Source organism: Penicillium angulare (assembly GCF_028827245.1).
Source record: "Penicillium angulare strain IBT 27051 chromosome Unknown utg000007l_segment0_segment0, whole genome shotgun sequence".
Taxonomy (NCBI): domain Eukaryota; kingdom Fungi; phylum Ascomycota; class Eurotiomycetes; order Eurotiales; family Aspergillaceae; genus Penicillium; species Penicillium angulare.
In genome coordinates, this window is record NW_026623166.1 from 3,148,785 (window position 1) to 3,166,671 (window position 17,887).

The 17,887-nt window shown below is 46.8% G+C and overlaps 8 protein-coding genes across 8 annotated transcripts; 5 read left to right on the plus strand and 3 right to left on the minus strand.

Annotated features, from left to right (window-relative positions):
• Window positions 1–530: 530 nt before the first annotated feature.
• Window positions 531–1,013, plus strand: N7478_010428 (Pyridoxal phosphate-dependent transferase major region subdomain 2; the record flags this gene model as incomplete). The annotated part of the gene is made up of 2 exons (XM_056926642.1): window positions 531–694; window positions 995–1,013. The coding sequence occupies 2 exons, from the start codon at window positions 531–533 to the stop codon at window positions 1,011–1,013; spliced, it is 183 nt and encodes a 60-aa protein (XP_056776012.1).
• Window positions 1,014–2,132: 1,119 nt separating this feature from the next.
• N7478_010429 (uncharacterized protein) lies at window positions 2,133–2,972 on the minus strand (the record flags this gene model as incomplete). Its single annotated transcript, XM_056926643.1, has 1 exon — window positions 2,133–2,972. One exon carries the CDS (start codon window positions 2,970–2,972, stop codon window positions 2,133–2,135), a length of 840 nt encoding a protein of 279 aa, XP_056776013.1.
• Window positions 2,973–3,535: 563 nt separating this feature from the next.
• On the minus strand, window positions 3,536–4,859 carry N7478_010430 (polyubiquitin-binding protein UFD1; the record flags this gene model as incomplete). The annotated part of the gene is made up of 3 exons (XM_056926644.1): window positions 3,536–4,399; window positions 4,477–4,794; window positions 4,857–4,859. 3 exons carry the CDS (start codon window positions 4,857–4,859, stop codon window positions 3,536–3,538), a joined length of 1,185 nt encoding a protein of 394 aa, XP_056776014.1.
• A 249-nt stretch (window positions 4,860–5,108) lies between these two features.
• On the plus strand, window positions 5,109–6,455 carry N7478_010431 (GYF domain-containing protein; the record flags this gene model as incomplete). Its single annotated transcript, XM_056926645.1, has 1 exon — window positions 5,109–6,455. One exon carries the CDS (start codon window positions 5,109–5,111, stop codon window positions 6,453–6,455), a length of 1,347 nt encoding a protein of 448 aa, XP_056776015.1.
• Window positions 6,456–6,674: 219 nt separating this feature from the next.
• rvb2 (RuvB family ATP-dependent DNA helicase reptin) lies at window positions 6,675–8,216 on the minus strand (the record flags this gene model as incomplete). Its single annotated transcript, XM_056926646.1, has 3 exons — window positions 6,675–7,628; window positions 7,703–8,149; window positions 8,208–8,216. The coding sequence occupies 3 exons, from the start codon at window positions 8,214–8,216 to the stop codon at window positions 6,675–6,677; spliced, it is 1,410 nt and encodes a 469-aa protein (XP_056776016.1).
• A 568-nt stretch (window positions 8,217–8,784) lies between these two features.
• Window positions 8,785–11,532, plus strand: N7478_010433 (uncharacterized protein; the record flags this gene model as incomplete). Its single annotated transcript, XM_056926647.1, has 1 exon — window positions 8,785–11,532. One exon carries the CDS (start codon window positions 8,785–8,787, stop codon window positions 11,530–11,532), a length of 2,748 nt encoding a protein of 915 aa, XP_056776017.1.
• Window positions 11,533–12,164: 632 nt separating this feature from the next.
• On the plus strand, window positions 12,165–13,584 carry N7478_010434 (epoxide hydrolase family protein; the record flags this gene model as incomplete). Its single annotated transcript, XM_056926648.1, has 4 exons — window positions 12,165–12,453; window positions 12,501–12,557; window positions 12,623–12,820; window positions 12,884–13,584. The coding sequence occupies 4 exons, from the start codon at window positions 12,165–12,167 to the stop codon at window positions 13,582–13,584; spliced, it is 1,245 nt and encodes a 414-aa protein (XP_056776018.1).
• Window positions 13,585–14,948: 1,364 nt separating this feature from the next.
• On the plus strand, window positions 14,949–16,290 carry N7478_010435 (uncharacterized protein; the record flags this gene model as incomplete). Its single annotated transcript, XM_056926649.1, has 4 exons — window positions 14,949–15,043; window positions 15,101–15,457; window positions 15,512–15,879; window positions 15,953–16,290. The coding sequence occupies 4 exons, from the start codon at window positions 14,949–14,951 to the stop codon at window positions 16,288–16,290; spliced, it is 1,158 nt and encodes a 385-aa protein (XP_056776019.1).
• Between the last annotated feature and the right edge of the window lie 1,597 nt (window positions 16,291–17,887).

The following is a 17,887-nucleotide window of genomic DNA, read 5'->3' on the forward strand; positions in this document are numbered from 1 at the left end:
AGTCCGAGGAGCCGACAATGTTGTTCGGAATGACTATTGGAGAGGAATTCGTAAAGTACTAGCGGCACCTTATGACAAAATTGTCAATCCAAATGGATTGTGAGTACCAAGCTCTCCAAATGAAAGAAAAAAAAGACTAAATACTACTCTCTCGTCAGGATCAATTGAGATCTCGCTGAAATTTATCTCATGCATACGGAAATATCTAATCACTTGAAAGGTGCAGTGGGTGCTTGATGAGTGGGAATACGAGATGAAGAGAAATCACTGACGGTGTCTTAGTTTGATGTTCATCATTCTTCCCACTGATATATGGACAAGGGGCCGTGGGCTCGCCACGGCGACTGAAAGCGCTGGCTACCTTCTTCAACTCAAATTTCAATCCAACCATACCAATCTCACGGGGTGAATTGCTTGTCGCCTCTGGGGTTGCAGCTTTGATTGACACCTTGACATGGTGCATATGTGATGATTCCGAAGGAATTCTGAATCCCCAGCCACTCTATGTTGGATTTGAGATTGATATCTAGATGCGAAGTCGTGGCCAATTGCTTCCTGTTTATTTCTTAGAATCAGGTCGCAAATATTCCGTGAACCATACGTTCGATCCAGAAGCAAATCGTAGAGCTTTTGAGCGTGCCTATGAAGAAAGTGCAGCAAATGGCATCGATATGCGTGCAGTGATCCTTTCAAAGTAAGTGGATATCTATAACGCTAGCAGGATACAATCATTCTGACGTTATTGTTTAGTCCTTATAATCCTATCGGGAAATGCTACGTATGTTTGAATGATCCGATTTTTGTAAACGACTTATCCGATTAAATCATTACTGACTATTATTCTCGGACAACATCCAGACACCATGAAGGAGGTAGCTCGCTTCTGTGCAAATTATGACTTGCATCTAGTATGTGATGAAATATACGCAAACTCTGTCTTTGTTAACCCGAATGAGCCATCATCCCAGAAGTTGAATATCCTCCTTGAGTATAGACTTCGAGGTGATCATTGACAAATATCGTGTTCATATCATGTATGGGATGAGCAAAGACTTTTGTGCGAACGGCCTTCGCCCATGCGTACTTCAGACGAGGAACGAGGATTTGTTAGAAGCGGTTGCAAGTACAAGTACGCCAATAACATAGTTCCTTATAGAATTTGATGCTAATTGTCATTTTTTAGTTCAACAGCTTGTTTGCTTGGCCTGCCTACATCACTCAGGATCTCTGGGCTGACATACTCTAAGACCGGGAATTTGTTGATTGGTTCAAGAAAACAAATCAAAATCGGATCGCAACCAGTTGCGGAAAGGTCACATCATTCTTGCAAGAACATCAAATTCCTTATTTGAGACACAGGTATGCCAATTTTGCATCGGCATGATTCTGGTGTTGCTTTATACTTCATCTTCGCTTCTATATGTATCATCTATTCAAACCATCTGCTGCTGCACCGCCGCTTTCTATCTATGGATTTGTTTCATTCCGTCTCGTGTCATTGACATTGATGATCCTTCATTCCCGTCTCCTAACGTTTCAAAGGTTAAAAGACGGTTTGTTGACACGTGCACTCAAACTAGAATGTCGATCAAAGACGGCGCAAACTACTTCGCAGAAGAACCTAGGGATGGGTGGTTCAGGGTGACGTATACCATTCCCGATGCTGTTTTGGAAGTGACCATGGAGAGGATAGTAAAGAGTAGAACGACCTGGGTTGGTTGAAATTATTTTAAATATACCCCCCAGCCGAAGTAATACCCTATAACGAGCAAAGTTGCCGTGGCCACCTACTATAAACCATTAAAATAGCTACCTAGTGTACCAGAGATAGTGACCCCAGTAGCGACCCGACTTTCAATATTACAACAAGCCTTTTAGGTATCGTCTTCAATGATGCTACTGGACTACGGCTCGTAAAGGGCACTTGCTCGCTCTTCAGAATTACAGGTGGAAAGGCACCGGTTTGTCGTGCAAAAAGCCGTCATTTTCGGCATCTATTTCGCAGGCTCCGCGTCTTTGGTTTACTAAACCGAAAAAGAGCCATTTGAAGGCTTTCAATGAACACTCGATGGCCAGGCCAATGGCCCAATGACTGAACGACAGTAATGGATTTATAGATATATTTCCTGAAATTATTCAGTATTTTCCAGCTGTAAGCACCTCTGAACAATGGACCAATATCGAATAGGATCTGTCATCATGGCCATAACATGGTCGGCGCCTTCAAACTTCTCACTATCCACAGTCACTCCACAGGACGCTGAGGACTTCATATGATCCTCAACATGGTTCGATGGAATGATCTGATCCGAATCAGAATATATATAGCAACGAGTCAAGCCCTCGGTAGGAGGAGTATAGAGAGATTGGTCGTTGATTCTGCGACTAGCAACGTCCATTGCATTAGGAGTTCTAGTTATCTTTCGACAAACTTCCAAAAATACCAAAAATAACCACAACGCAGTCTTCGAAAGCATCCGCCAAATCCAGAATTTCGGAAGTTGGAAAGAAATAGCCCTGACGCCAGACTTAATTGTCGAAACGCCGGGCGCACTGTCAAATATCATCGAAGAGATAGGCAAGGCCGTACCGGTTTTTGATTTGTACAAGCGTAGCAAGTTGGATACTTTGAACACGCCGCCATTGGAGAATAGGTGGATGAACACTGGTTTGTCGGGGCCAGCAAATGAGCGGAGCGCATCCACAGCGGGCAAGAGTATCGTGTCTTGGGTGGCATCTTTGGATTTGAAGATGAAATCATTTGTTTCGGCGAGCACAATCACGAAGCGAGCGGAGGGCAGTAGACGCCGATATTCCATCACATATCGAGCAATCGGGCGGGGTGTAGCATTCATCCAAAATGATAGGAGGACCAGAGGTCCATTTCCATGGTAATTCTCCGGATCTGAGATATAAACAGAATCGTTAAGTTTTTGAAACGCTGATAGCGCATCTTTGGGGGTTTGCGCCATGATGATGCGCCTTGACAATTCTCAGAATCTTGGAAGGAGTTGTAGCGGGTTTTCCGAGGCCCCCTGTTTCTTCATGGTGGGTAAATAGATCTTCACTAGTGGGTGGGGGCCTTTAGTCTCCGCAGATCCGTGGCCTGTGGTGTGTTCAATATCCCGGCGCAGGAGCACTTGCGGCTAGACGGCTTATCATTAAGGATGTACCCTTATGGACAAACTTGAAAGCCGGCTACGAACTTCAGCCTTCGCAAAGAATATCTAAACATTGCCGTATTGATGTTGTATAATGTCTCTACGCTACTACCCAAGTTCACGATTGAATCCCTTGGCAATCGATGGGAAGATAGAAGTTGGGTTCTAACGTTTGCCAAAGGAGATGCTAGAGAGAAGGAATAGTATGAAGCTATTGAAATCATATTTATATTCGGACCTAGAAACGTTACGTCCAAGATAAAAGTCTGGACTAAAAATGAAACGCCAACCTCGCTATGCCCGTAAAATTTACACCCCGGTCGCGCATCTAGAGGCTTCACGTCTAGCAACTTTCATTATGTTCATTAAGCACATCAGCGTTTGCTCTTTCCTGAAGTCCGTCCACTTCCGCCAGTCCCCTTCCCTTTCTGGCTGTCCGCCTCACTTCCAGATGTGGGAGTGGATTCACCCCCAAGGTCTTTCTTCTTTCCTCGCAGTGTCTGACCAAGACCTTGGAACTTAGGCTGGTCCTCGGGGATAATTTGTCCATTCTCATCACGGGGTCTGGGTGGTTTGATGGCGTAGCCAAAGAAGAGTTGGTTAGGGGGAAGTCGAAGCGGTTGGGGGCCGTTAGTCCTTCGGGCTGGGGGAGGATGCTGAGGATTCGTAGCGCCTGGGGCAGGGGTAGAAGCTTTCGGAGTAGGCGCTTTACTACCCTTCTTCGCATTTAGTCGCTGACCTTCTGATATAAAGTTGGAGGAGACGGCTCGGGCGCCGGATGCTGCATCGGTGGCGTCGGGGGCGATGGCAGCGTAGTTGATGGACTGAGCCATGGTGCCGTGGGAGTGTAGGAGTCCGCCGGCCGGAAGCCTTCCATTATTGATCACACTTCCGGGAGTACTGGTGCCACTCGTACGCTGTGGTTCCTCATATCCAACAGGAGTCGCAAAGTCCACTTCGAGGTCAGTTTCCAGAACGGACACCGCGTTTTTGGAACCGGAAGGTTTCGTTTCTAAAACTGCCATTTCGTAAACCTGGTCGTTGTATGCGAATGTGAAGAAATCACCCTTGCTTAGACAGGAAAAGTTCCGGAATGCATTTTCGAGGACAGCTTTTGGATCGCTGATGTCAAGGAAAGAGGTGGATTGGGCTTGGAGCTTGATGAATTGTCCCGGTGGAAGGTCTGTTGATTTGATTTGAAGTAGATCGCCGGGTTCCAAGATTAATGTTTGCATCAGCTACGGAAGCAGACGGACGAGTCAGCAAGCTCCAGAAACCATATTAAACCACTGGGTGGTTTTCAGTTGGCACTCACCCAGTACGGAAGATAAATCTTGCCCTCCTCTGCAATGAACTCCAAGACACCCGCATGTGTCATCTTCTCTTTTGCCCCGTTATGAAGCTCAAAGAGCATGGGATAAGTGATGTGAAGACGAGTGAGTTTGTCGAGTGCACTAGGTGGCATAATAACCTTGCCGCCGTGGTTGACATTCTCTCTTTCGGGGCCAGGGAGCATTGCAACTGGATAACATCGGTAGTATTCATCAAATCGGCGAGCTGGAGGCCCCCCACGCATCATGCCATTTCCCATGAAGCCATCCATTGGGTCGTCAGGCCAGTATTCCGGGCGGAACTAGAGCTGTCAGGAGCTATTCAAGGAGTGGGATGATCAGGAGAAAGTAAGGTTGAGCTCACCATTGATAATATTCCCTCTTAGTATGCAGACAGGGCACGGGTTTCGAGAAAAGAAAAGAGGATAAAGCGTGGCTGAATATAGATATGGAGGAGAACGAGAGCACCATGAACGTCCCGAGATCCAAGTGACGCAGTTTGCTCCGCCATGATTTTCCGCTCCGACCCCGGACCCAACAAGAAATGACGCTTCGACACAGCTCAAATACTACACTTTTGCACTTCATTTTCGCTCTATAGTCTTGTCCATCTACCATGGCGAGCTCTCAACCTCGCCCTAAGCGGGCAGGCGAATCCTTTGCCCGCACGCATGACGAGCAAGAAGACCCGCAAGGACCCTCCGACACCAAAAAACCCCGATTTGATCTGCGCAACCCCTCCGCGCTCGCGCCAGATGCCCCCGAAGAGGATGCGGTCCTAGATGCAGACGAAATTGGTCGACGTGGCCAACAAGTTCGTCGCAAAGCTATAAATCTTGACGGTTACGATTCAGACAGCGACAATGAGGGGTTCTCGGCGCGAACGGAAGGGAAGTCAAAGCAGAGTCGCGCGAAAGATGACGCTGATGACGATGACATGTTTGCTGAGTTAGAAGAAGATTTCGGCGAAGAAGAAATCGATGCCGACGAAGCAATGCACAAGAATAAAAAATCCGTGCGTTTCCTGCGCGATGACGAGATTGAAGGCCAGGTCTCTTCCTCAAAGGGTGGAAAGGCACTACATGCGGATCTGACAAAGGGTGCCGATGAGATCGATATCGAGGAAGAGAATAGTGGTGACGATAGTGAGGTTGGTGAAGAGGAACGCGCCCAGGTTGACAATGAGATGGATGAAGAGCTCGGCGCAGGCGCAAAGAAGAAACATGCACCATTACTGGATGCATTCAACATGAGCACCGAGCAGGAAGAAGGACGGTTTGATGAAGCAGGTAACTTTGTTCGCAAGGCCATTGATCCAGATGCTGTGCATGATTCATGGCTAGCTGGTGTTTCCAAAACAGATATTCGGAAGGCGAAGGAAGCTGCAGAGAAACGGGACACAGAAAGAAAAGAAAAGGATCGCATGGATGACAGTGTGTTAACTTCTGATGCTTTAAAAACTATCATACAGCATCTCGATCGTGGAGAAACAATATTGGAAGCTTTAGCTCGTCTAGGAAAAGGCTTGCGGCGAAAGCCCAAATGGCAGAACAAAAACAAAAACAAAAAGAACAGTGTTCACGAAGACACCGAGATGACCGAAGAAAATCCAGACGAGGCTAAGCGCAAAGCGGCCATCGATAACATTACTGGTGCCGCCGATATTCTCATGGGTCGTGAACAGCCTGAAATATACGATACTGAGCGTGAGCTCCTGACCAGGCAGTATCGCACTGAAACGGGAGAAGACTGGGTTGATCCACCTGGAGACGAACAAGCTGCTGAAGGACCCGCAATGTGGGAGTATCGCTGGTCAGACGCCCGAGACGGAGGCGATGCCCATGGGCCCTACGATAACACCATGATGCATTCGTGGCGAGCTGCTGGCTATTTTGGCGATGGAGTCGAATTCCGGCGAGTCGGAGACACGGGGCCATGGAACGCTACAGTGAATTTTATGTAAGATACTAGCAATCTGTTTGGATACCAAGATCGAATAGAATATGAAATTAGCAGAAAAAATCACCTTGACAAGCGCCAGTCCTATTCATACATCATATGATGCTGCAAAAAGAGAGAAACAAGTAATCCAGAAAATCAGTGTAATTTTTTTCAACCCGCTAGACCCCCGTAAGTTGTTTAAAAACACATGGCAAAGAAAGAATAGACATGGGCCAAATTATTATGAGATCTCCATGGCGTCGCCATTAGTAGCCGCAGAGAAAGAAACTGTGCCCTGGTCCCCAATAAAACGATCCTCGTACTGGTTGACGAATTTGACACTGCGACCTGGGTCATAGAACAAGCGGAAGCTTCGCTGGACGTCATCAATGCTGACTTCCTTGGCTTTGCGCTTTTGACTCAAGAGATGGGATGTGGTGATGATATTGCTAGCATAGCGGAGATTTGACTCTTGCCCGATCTTGGTTAGAAGAGCTAGGGCATCTGGAGAGACGTCAATTTCCTCTTCCTGCGCGCGAATGGCCAGAATCTGTCGAATTTCATCACCCGAGTAGGGATGAGTGCTGACAATGACAAGGCGGTCGAGGAAATCAAGAGGGAGACCGTGAGGGGAGGTGTAGGTGGTTCCCCGAATGCGAGCTTGGCCACGGTTGCTGGCCATGATGACAATGGGTGCTAACTCGGCCTCCAAAGCGCGATTAATGTAGGAGAAACATTCAATATCAAGCATGTGAACTTCATCGATGAACAGGACACCTGGGATAATTTCCGCCTTGCCCTCTTCCTTCCACTCGGCCACTTTGGTGTTGATTTGATCTCGAACCTCGCTACGGATCTCGCCAGTGTCACCTGAAAACAATGCCAGGAACCCTTGTGATCGCGAGTTGATTACATCAATCTCGTGAAGGCTGACGGTGTGGACAATTTCTTTGCGAACCTGAAGCTCGCCCTCTGGGCACTGAACAAACTTCGTGTCGGCGCCCATAGCGTCATAGTCTCGTGAACGAGCATACGACCGACCAAGCTTGGTGATTTTACCAGAAGATTTATCGATCGAAATAACGTCTCCGGCCATTACTCGCTCCTTGGTCATAGAGTCGATCATTTTTGTGCCCATATCATAGATTGTCTCCATGTCGGTCGTCTTAATCGTGAGCTTTCCTTGTTTGTTACCCTGTGGGCCGTCAGCATTCCGCAGCTGCTACAAATATGAGAGAGAGAAAATGAATGATCGCCAATTCAACTTACCCCGGTGACACTGCGGTCAATCTGGATTTCGACAACTTCACCTTCGATGATCTCACTCTCTTCCTTGATGCGCACTCCAATAGATCTGCGGAAAGCCTGAGTGAGAGCTTCGGTCTTTGACATCTCCATCGAGAAGATCTCTGAGGAAGCCAGCATTGTGAAAGGTACATCGGGTCCTAGCGACTGTGCCATGCCCATCGCGATCGCGGTCTTTCCTGTGCTGGGAGGTCCAGCAATCAGGACAGCACGACCTGCGATCTTACCCTCTCTCACCATTTGTAGAATAACCGCGGCTGCCTTGCGAGCCTTCTCCTGACCAACCAGTCCCTGAGAAGAGCCTCGCGGTTGCAGAGAATCGACATCTACCCCCAAACCTCTAATATGCGAATGGGCGGCAATGAGGTTCAGCCCCCGGAGCTCCTTGCTCTCCGCGACGGTGGAAATTGCCTGGATTCCAAATTAGTCAATTAATGGGCGAAAGAACGGAAATTTCATTCAAACTCACTGCCGCCATGATGACTCGGTCTATGCTTTTGTTCAATAAGTCACCAACTGCACTTTTCAAGATGAAGGTCAGACAGGGCTGCGGAACTCTAAGCTGTGGAAGAAACAAGGGAAGGAAGATGAGTCCTCACCGCCCGGCAGTACCTGTTAAGTTTTAGCGTTTGCCGCTGCCGCCAGCCGCCAAAGCAATCACATCTTGAGAGGAACCCTGAAAGAAACCTTGGATCTACCGAAGAGCTAGCCTCCGATCGCGACCTCGAGATCAATGTCAATATCCCTGAGCGATTCCAGATTTTTTGACGCCTCTGCTTCCTGTTAGGCTGATACCAGACGCGGTATATTGCTTACACTACACGAAAAGACGCACTCATTTGGCTCTCCCCTCATCTGATAGATCACATCCCCCTTTTCTCTCGTTTTTCACAAACACCACACCACTCTTTGAATTCCCTCATCTTGCTCAAACAGGACTACTGTATGATGCGGACACTCATTTAATCCGAAAGGATATGCTCGGCCAACTTTTAAATATCCCGAACCGGCCGTTTCATTATCAATAGCGAGTAGTATCCAACACGATGGACGTTGACATACCTCCTGCTGCAAGCACGTCTAGCACAGCGAGTGATCCTCGACGCAATCAAGGTCTTCAACGTGTGCAAGCAAAACCCCCACCTCCACCTCGCCTGACCATGCCTTCAAATGCCCCATCGGCTCCCTCTTACACTCCTTCGACCCCATCCGCGTTGCCATCCCAGCCAACTTCGCCACGTCTTGCGCATTCGCAATCACTGCGGACAGAGGGAATCTCTAATAATTTGATAGCTCTTGCAAATGGATCTAAGGGCCCCAAAGGTCAAGATGCGGTCACCACAGATGCGAATAGCTTCATCCAAGCCTTGTTTAAGTTGACAGAACTGCAGTTCGAAACGCTATCGCAACGAAAGGAAGTCCAGCAACGGATCCAGAATCGCTCTCAAAATCAATGTATTGCCGATTTTGGGGACAGATATAAATCCGATTTTATTACGACTGTTCCGTATCACAATCAAATGCAGAAAAAAGAGAAGAAAAAGGACAATGAGACCAAACGGCTTGAAGAATTGCTGCACCAGCACGACAAGGACCTTAAAAATCAGCATCTAGAATTTTACACTCACTTTGCGAATCATCAAGGCCTTTTTGCCCCATCATGTGTAACAAACTCTCCACGCTCTGGAAATACTGGACTTTCTCAACTCGAAAATAAGAAGATTGATGAGCTGGAAGCTGAAGTCAAGGGTTTAAAAGAAGCAAAAGAGGCCATCTCTCAACTTCAATCTCAAAAGCATAGGATATCTCAGCTGGAAGCCCAGGTCAAAGAGCTTAAAGCATCCCAACAGGCACCTCCCAGCGTTCAGACCGAAAAGAACCGAATATCTCAGCTGGAAGCCCAGGTCAAAGAGCTTCAGACCTCCAATCCGGTGACCCCTGGCACTCAGTCCGAAAGGAATTTCTTTTCCAAGATGGAAAAGTCGCTCAATGATCATAAAGTCTATACAAAGAAAGAAATTGAGAAAACCCACTCGTCATTCAAGATGCACTCCGAGAAAATTCAAATCTTCCAAGACCATAAGCATGGTATTGAAACCTGGAAGCAGAGCATTGAGGAAGGGACGGTGTCTCTGCCCTTGGCAGTCATGCCCCAAGACTTGTCAAACTTAGCGCGAGATGTGAAGGAGGCCCAATTGAAAGCCAACGAAGCATATGCAAGGGCGACAAGCCTCCACGAGAAAATCCCCCAAATGTTACAGAATTTTGAAACCTCTCTATCGACTCATTCACAACATTACAACCAGCTGGAGAGTCTCTTGGATGAGATGTCATCGGTGAAATTTCCGCACTTCGAGGAACGTCTCGGGCGCCTTGAGCAATACCATCATGCTTGTCTGAGCAACGCAGCAGATATTCGCCGACTGAGAGCCAGCATCGACGAATCCAATAACGCATACGGAAGTCTCAAAAGCCAGATAGACAACAGACACGGGGAACATGTGAACGAACAGCTTGGATCTTCAACGAATGTTCCGCAATCGCTTTTGCACAAAGTCGATTGCATCCAAGTGGCAATTCACTCGCTAGAACGTCGATATAACAACATCAACACAGAAGACCTCTACAAGAAGATAGCTCGGGCCGTGATGGAGACATCCTTTTACCAAGCAATAAAGGATGTCCAAACTTTCAAATCTACTGTTAGCAATGAAATTCAATTCCTCAACGCTCGGATGGAGCAGCTCGATGCTCCCGCCATTTCTCGTGAAATCACAGGCAAAGTCAACGATTCTATCAATCACCAATTCGCTGATTTCAAGCGGGCGCAAGAATCTCAATCAGAGAGCCTCACCAAGCAGCTAGAAGATCTCCACGAATTGAAAAGTAAACTTCATGCGCAGTCGACAGCCTTTGAACAATTTGTGGAGGACTACGATTATGATAAATTAAAGCTCAGTGAAAACAATGGAGAAATCTCTGAAGAACGCTCCGTCGAGCTTGACAAAATCAATCAGGAGTTCAATGAACGAATTAAGAGCCAGGATTCCCGATTTCAAGAACTGCAGTCTTCTGTCAAAACTTGGACTGAAAGACTAGCTGCTCTAGAGCCCGTGGAGCAAATCCAGAGAAAATTGGACGCTCTGGGCTCGGCAGAAGACATAGAGTCGCTGCGCAAGCAAATGCAAGAGAAGCATGATTTCGTTGAACGTATGCAAGCTCTAAATGACGATATTACCAACTTGTTTGGTGAACTTGACAGTCTCAGAAAAGTCACGGCCAAAGGCACTTCAAAACCACCGTCTGTGAACCCTGTGGTCGGTGGTCTACTCACTGGTACCGGAAACACTTCAGACAGAATCGGCCCGTCTTCGAGTCTCCCTGTCCCAGGAGATCGACCACACGTACGGTCTCCGTTGCGAGAGATACACGCTAGTGAAACTACAACCGAAGGTCCTTCAGACCTAACCTCGTCAATGAACGCCCCGCCTAATGTCGAACGGAACTCGACTGAAATCAGTGCATCTGGTAAACGAGACAAAAGCCAGCCAGGTTCGCTAGAGGTGACTGACGGCGAAGCGTCAAACCCGGGATTGCAAATCAAAGGTCTCTCTAACTCAACTCCGAAATCGAGCAAAAAGCGCCGCAGACACGCCACCATCATAATTTCAGATGACGAAATGCAAACCCCGGGCTCATCCAGGAACAGCACATCCCCTCCCCCTTCATCTGTCCGAATCTCCAAGAAGTTAAAAAAGGCTAAAAAAAAAGAAGCGCGTGCCAAGGCAAAGTGAGAGGAACGTTGTAAACAAGCTACACGGATTGCCTCGACAGTGCACCTTGATAGTGTTTTACCTCATACTGTCTATCGATGTGCAGATGCCATTCCTGTTAATACTTTGCTATATACCCCTTTACGTTGTTATTTGCAACTGTCCAGCATCTCAAACTTGTTATACTAAACTCCCCTAATAGTACCTAGGTAGAGAGACCATGGGGCAGTATAACATATAAATCCTGAAATCTTTCACAGAGGGGGCTATATATACTCACAGAAGTCCCAAAACCAACACCGAAATTTAGAACAGCACCGGGGCCCTCGGCCCGCCCTCATCTACCTCCAGGGCCAAAGCAAAGACGAGATCAACATTTAGGACCCTTAACTGGGTTGAAGGTGGATATGGATCCAGCCAATTAACAAAGAAACAAAGACCGCCATTCCTGCCTGAGGCCACTGGCATCGATCGTTTCCAAGGTTCAGGTGCAGCCAACTTAATTGTAGCAACCCCTCATTTTGAATGCCAATACGAATTCCACCGTCAAGAGGGCTTCATTTGTTCCTATTTTATTTCAAGGTTGTTTTCTGCCCTAACCGTCAACTTAGCAACTTGAACGACCTTTATAAATATTCTATCCTCCCCCAAACATGCCTGAGCCGCCAACCCCCTATGCAATATCGATTCCAGATGCTACTCTCCAGGACCTTAATCAGCGCCTTGACTGGGCTAAATTCCCAACTCAACTGATGTCTTCCGATCAGGATCCTTGGGAATTCGGTGTCCCCGCTGAAGAGGTCAAGCGACTGGTAACATACTGGAGGAATCAGTTCGACTGGAAAAAAGCGGAAAGCCAATTGAATAAATTTCCTCATTATCGGACGGACATTGAAGTTGATGGATTTGGAGTCCTGGACATCCATTGTCAGATCGTCCTGTGTAGCTTGATCCTAACATTAGTAGTATCTACTAAATATCTATCCCAGTTATTCATCAAACCAGTCCAGTAAAGAACGCGATTCCCCTCCTGTTTAGTCATGGGTGTGAGTATGGAATTCTCACACTCACTGAAGCTCAAGAAAAATGACACGTCAAATCTTTTATACAGGGCCAGGATCTTTTATTGAGGTAAAGAAGATTTTACCAATGCTGGCAGAGGCCGACGGTATGCCAGCGTTTCATGTTGTGGCACCTTCTCTGCCCAACTTCGGATTCTCATCAGGTGTCACTAAGCGTGGATTTGGCTGGGCACAATACGCCGAGACATTTCATAAACTGATGCTCAAACTGGGTTATTCTCAGTATGGTAAGTTTGCAAGGGACATACATAGATTGAGAGAAGACTCAATTCTGATATTGATGAATATAGTCACACAAGGTGGAGACTTAGGTTTCTGGATAACCAGGAGCATGGGTCTTCTCTACCCTGACCATTGCAGAGCCTCACACATGAACATGGTCGCTTCACAACCTCCTAAATGGAGCTCGAACCCGCTCCTGGCATTACAACATGCCATTCAGCCATACAGCACCCACGAGAGCAATGGCCGACAGCGATCTGCGTGGTTTGAGCGCGAAGGGTTTGGATACAATCTTTTACAGAGAACGAAGCCCCAAACCATCGGCACGGCTCTATCTGACAGTCCCGTTGCTTTGCTCACCTGGATCTATGAGAAATTGCATGACTGGTCCGATTCTTACCCGTGGACTGAGGACGAGATCCTGACGTGGGTATCTATCTATTGGTTTTCAGTAGCTGGTCCGGAAGCTAGCGTGCGGGTTTATTATGAGGCTAGTCATCTCCGGTCCGACGAGGACATTCCTTACCAAAAGCTCATCGGGCATATACCTAACGTCAAGGTTGGATTTGTGCATCTTCCACAAGAGATATCGATAGTTCCTCGTACATGGGCTGCTGCGATGGGACCTGTTGTTCAACAGACTGAGTATGACCACGGGGGGCATTTTGCGGCTTGGGAGATTCCCGAAGTGATTGTTCGAGACTTACGCCAGATGTTCGGGAAAGGGGGACCTTGCTATGAAATCATAGGAGAAAGAGGTGGATACTGAGAAGCTAGATGAAGATCAATTATTTCTTTAATTCCAGGAACCCCATAAAAATGTCACGGATAAGAGATTATGCACTTCATCCGGAGTAGTATGGCCAGTGCTCCTTACTCCTTTACTTGATGAGATTAACAAACCGATCAACCTTAAGTCTTATCTACCCTCTCCAGGGATAAGCTGCCAAGAAAAAGGAGCAGAAGAATCAAATAGTCACTCATAAACGCATGAAATGAGGATCTGATCATTTGAATGTCTTAAGGCCCCTTGGTTGGAAGAATGACGTCCAACCCCCCTTTCCGCCAAACATCCGCCCAGCAGCCAATCCGCCAAGGGGCAATAACAACCATAACAAATCAAACGCGAAAGATAAGAGGCTCAAAGATTGGATTTTTGGAGCGTGCAGACCGGACAAAAAGGTCTAGCCTCCAAGACAGATTTGCGCCAAGCCACTCAATTCCAAAGCTAGGTTCAATGATCGGCGTAGATCACTCCCTTGGCAGACATATTCCACATTATTCCACATTCTGTCATCGCGCGTCGCCCGCGTTCCACATGAAGCCCCTGGGGTAAATATACCGCGGGGCTTGGTCCTACATTGAGGATGGGCCCTTTCGCAATTTTCCTCTTCGTACGCAGCGATGGCAGCCACTTCCGCTCTTTACTCTTGAAGCACCTTTGATTATCGGGAAATATCACAGCCATGCCTGGTCATATAAAGTTCGCCGAGCCAGTCACTCACAAATCAGATGCTGCAGCCCCCAATAGGGGTAGGGATCTTGCAGAAAAGGGGTCAGCTCAAAGATCGCTTTCTCCAGGCAGCGAGATCGTGTATCCGACAGGATGGAGACTCATCCTCACCACTACAGGGTAGGTGGAGGTTCGAAAAGTATACTCGGAGACTTTGAACAACATATGCTTATCGGGAATGTCAAACAGGCTCCTGATTGGGTTTTTCCTTTCAAATCTGGATGTGACCATTGTTAGCTCATCCCTCACGAGCATCACCGACAATCTCAATGGATTTGAGAAAAGAAGTTGGATTATAACCGGATATCTGGCAACATATACAGGGTCGATGGCGATATGGACAAAAGTTAGCGACATTATTGGGAGGAAAGTCACAACGCTTGCATCTCTTATCATTTTGCTTGCATTCTCGATTGGATGCGGATGTGCTCAGACAGTCAATCAACTGTGGGATTCTCCATTTACCTACTCGCCTCTGGTACTACCGAGACTAACCTGTGTGGAACAGAATTATATTCCGAGCACTCCAAGGAATAGGCGGTGCAGGTGCATATGCATTGGCAATTCTTTGTCTGTATGAGATTGCTCCTAAAAAGAAACTGCCAACATACAGCGCTCTAATGTCAATTTGTATCGCGCTTGCATCTTTAATTGGACCCATCGTTGGAGGCGCCCTGGCACAAGATTCGCAGTGGAGATGGGTTTTCCTCATTAAGTATGTCAGCGCTGTCTGGTTTCAAAGGGGAAAGCAATATACTAATATCGTTCCTAGCGCCCCCTTGTGCGCCATTGCAATCATTCTCATTCTTTTTGTGATGCCAAAACACTTTGGCCTTGACCAACACACACCTTCATTTCGAACGAGAGCTTCATACCGCTCATTTGCCACTCTGGACTTCGTGGGCTCTTTTCTCGCAATGGCGGGCTCTTTCTTAATCGTGACTGTATTAAACGAAGCTAATCTAGCATTTGCATGGAGTTCAAGAGGCTCGGTTGCTTTACTTGTACTCACTGGTGTTTCCTGGGTCTTTTTCTTTGCTTGGGAGTGGCATATTTCGAGTGTCGCGGGACAAGACCCTATATTCCCCAAACGTTGGATCTTTGACCTACCATGGATGGGCCTTCTCATGTACGTCTCTTTTTTGCCTCTTCTGGGTAATTATTCCTAACGTACCACTTTCAGCTCCTCATTCGTTACTGGCGCAGTATGGAATGTTGTTTTGGTTTATGTACCTCAGCAAGCACAGATCCTCTTGAACAAGTCACCTTTAGATTCTGGCATTTATCTTATCGGATATTCTGCTGTTGCAGCGGTTTCCGCGGCTATCGTCAACATTGCTAGTTCGAGAGGGCGGATTCCATTCATTTACTCCCTGTTTGTTGGATGTGTGATCCACACCATCGGCGTCGGTCTTTTATCAACAATTACAAATTCGGCCGGTTTCCATAGTACAGATATCGCGTACGAGGTTATTTCCGGTGCTGGAATCGGGATAACTATGGGTGTGCTATTGCTAGCAACCCCGTATGTCGTTGAGGACAGGGATCTCGGTATGTAATCTGTCTGGCGTACTGATTCAAAGTCTGCCTTGCATCAAATGACTAACTAATTTATCATTTTCAGCCATCGCAACTGGGACTATTGTTCAATTTCGGTTTCTTGGTGGTGCCATTGGCCTCGCGATCTCATCCAACATTCTGAACGGTCGCCTTGCACATCATTTGAAAGGAATTCTGTCCCCACACACTCTGCATTTCGTTCTGGAGAATTCCAATTTTATGGAAGGGTTGTCCCCAACTGTTCAGGATGCAGTAAAACAAGTATTTGCCGATAGCTACAGTACGCAGCTGAAAGTTATGATAGGCTTTGCGGCTGCTCAATTACCAGCAGTCCTTCTTCTGATTAAGTCTAGGCGCCAAATTGCGGCAGACAAAGTCCTCCCTGAAACTAATTCAGTATAAGAACATTCCTTTGCATTTGCATATTATATCGGTGTTTGGGCGAAGGCTAGAAAGCACAATTCTGCTGAGGAATCATTTCATTTATTAAGCTCTACATATGCGTCACTCGCGCCACTCGAGAATATTTCCCTATTTTTAACACAATCAGATCCTCCATCGCGTTCTCTAGCAATTTTCTTTTATTGTGTTATTCACCAAGGTTGGTGGGGCTAGTTATGCAGGAGTATACAATCCTTTTGGTTCCAATTTTATTTCCTCGCATGCTGTATCCTATAGCACCTGCAGTAGTCATCCCAAGGATTCATATACGAAAAGTAGCGATACAGGCAGGCAATTGCACCATTTTTGATTTTCTTTTCTAAAAAGAACGGCATGCAAGCCGTCTCACGCGCGTCCTGACTTCAGCACCAGTGACCGACCATATAGGCGAATACATTACCTCATAATTTGATGACTGTCAAATTACAAATCAGATTTCTCCATATTCACCCGCACACAAATTCCCCGCCGGTAAAAACTGACGCAATGAGCAGATCATTCGTTGAACCGCCATACCTAAGTAGTCATGAAGAGCGCTCGAGCCTCGCCAAGCAGAGCTTGTTACAAAATCAGGAAAAGCCGAGCCGCCTTGGCCGATCTTAGACTGATAGACAGAAACTATACCTTGGGGGAGGAATCATTCCAGAAACAAAAGAACCGAATAGATTGCATTGTGGGGTTTTAAGAAGATATCGCAAATGGCGGTTCAGTCGTCAAAAACTTTAACCAGCAAAAGCACTTCAAGTTACTACTAGTATAAGTGTGTTTCAAAAATAAGGGTCTCGTGTCCATTTTGTTATCTGATGGGCGATCAGATAGATTCTCCACAGACTAATTTCCGAACTTTTCTTTTCTTTTTTTGTCTGAATGTTTTGACGCACAACAAGAAGAATCTAGTGTTTCAAAAAAGATTTACAATCTAAGACATAGTAGGATTGTGCATGTAATGCAGCATCTGATCTCTCCAGGCCAGGGGTTTGTTCGCCAAAAATGTATATGTAAGCTGAAAGTGGAAATCGGGGTGTTCTAGGAAGCGCGGTACTCTTCTCGTCGATTTGCACGGTTCCTTCCCATTTGAGACTCACAGTTCCCGTCATTGACGAGGCACAAGTGTTTTCAGGTTCTTCGGAAGACAGCATGGCGCAGCAAACTGAGTTTTTTATGGAAACCCCACCGCGAAGCTTAGAATATGCTCCCATTGATACCGCCAGTATGGCATGTCTCAACGCCACCACAATCTAAGTGTGGCTCAGATCATAATTGGGGCTAATACACACGTAATGATTGGTTTTTGCCGGACTCCTGCTTCTTGAGGAAAGTGTGTGATCTCCATATTCAGCAATACGGACGCTTGGGCTCTCCCGCGATACGCGAAACTGAGTTGCTTAGTCGGAACTTTAGTTGTTATCAGATCAGGCAGGCAATAACTACCGGCTCCACTTTCCCACAGTAGATCTACTCGTTTTCGTTTAGATCGTCACATAGCACGTTACTTGGTGTCATGAATGAGTAGATTTAATTTCCGTCATGGAGCATTACTGTATGCTTCCTTTTTCTA